The 876-nt window shown below is 34.5% G+C and overlaps 1 protein-coding gene across 1 annotated transcript in view; it reads right to left on the bottom strand.

Moving 5' to 3' along the window:
• The window catches only part of LOC107586298 (high affinity cGMP-specific 3',5'-cyclic phosphodiesterase 9A-like), a 7978-nt gene continuing 7102 nt past the window's right edge, over nucleotides 1–876 (bottom strand). The window contains exons 18-19 of the mRNA XM_016273581.1: nucleotides 340–417; nucleotides 1–115 (exon numbers count right to left, since the gene is read on the bottom strand). Of these exons, the coding sequence (XP_016129067.1) occupies nucleotides 367–417 (51 nt within the window). The 3' untranslated portion in view covers nucleotides 1–115; nucleotides 340–366. The remainder of the gene's footprint in view (nucleotides 116–339; nucleotides 418–876) is intronic.

The following is an 876-nucleotide window of genomic DNA, read 5'->3' on the forward strand; positions in this document are numbered from 1 at the left end:
GACCCTTTAGATTCAGTGGATTCAAACCAGCCGTCTTCAACAGCAGCCCAGCGTCTCACAGATCCTCGTGCCAGAACTCTGTCCACACAGTGCAGACGGGTCAAAAATCAGACTCCTAAAATTACACAAGAAAACTCATCAGCCATATGATCACTCTTCCAATAATGCTCCACTATAAAAAGCACAGATTACTGGAAAATAACTGTAAGATGCAAGTGAAGGAAAAAGAAAACATAAAGCATATAACATATAACATATAACAGTGAAAAGAATGGCTTTCATGAAATATTAAAAGGACAAAACACTGTACTCACTGTATAATGTATCAAATATACTTACACAGTATCATTATGCTCACAGCAGTGCTTATTTCTTCTTCCCTCCTAATGACATATTTTCTGTTTTTTTCTTCTGTGCCTCAATGAACAAAAACATACCTTTATGTTAGCAAGATGGGGCTCTATATATATATAAATCTATCTATGTATCTATACTGTATATATATATATATAGTGGTGTGAAAAAGTGTTGGCCCCCTTCCTGATTTCTTATTTTTTTGCATGTTTGTCACACTTTAATGTTTCAGATCATCAAACAAATTTAAATATTACACAAAGATAATGCAAGTAAATACAAAATGCAGTTTTTAAATGATAATTTCATTTAAGGGAAAAAAGCTGTCCAAACCTACGTGGCCCTACGTGAAAAATTAATTGCCCCCTCCTGTTAAATCATGAAAGAACTGTGATTAACCACATTATTTTAGAAAGCTGAGTTAAATTTCACAAGCCACACCCAGGCCTGATTACTGCCAGACCTGTTGAATCAAGAAATCACTTAAATAGAACCTGTCTGACAAAGTAAAGCATGCTTAAA

Source organism: Sinocyclocheilus grahami, unplaced genomic scaffold, assembly GCF_001515645.1.
Source record: "Sinocyclocheilus grahami isolate Dianchi unplaced genomic scaffold, SAMN03320097.WGS_v1.1 scaffold79.1, whole genome shotgun sequence".
In the NCBI taxonomy this organism is placed as follows: Eukaryota; Metazoa; Chordata; class Actinopteri; order Cypriniformes; family Cyprinidae; genus Sinocyclocheilus; species Sinocyclocheilus grahami.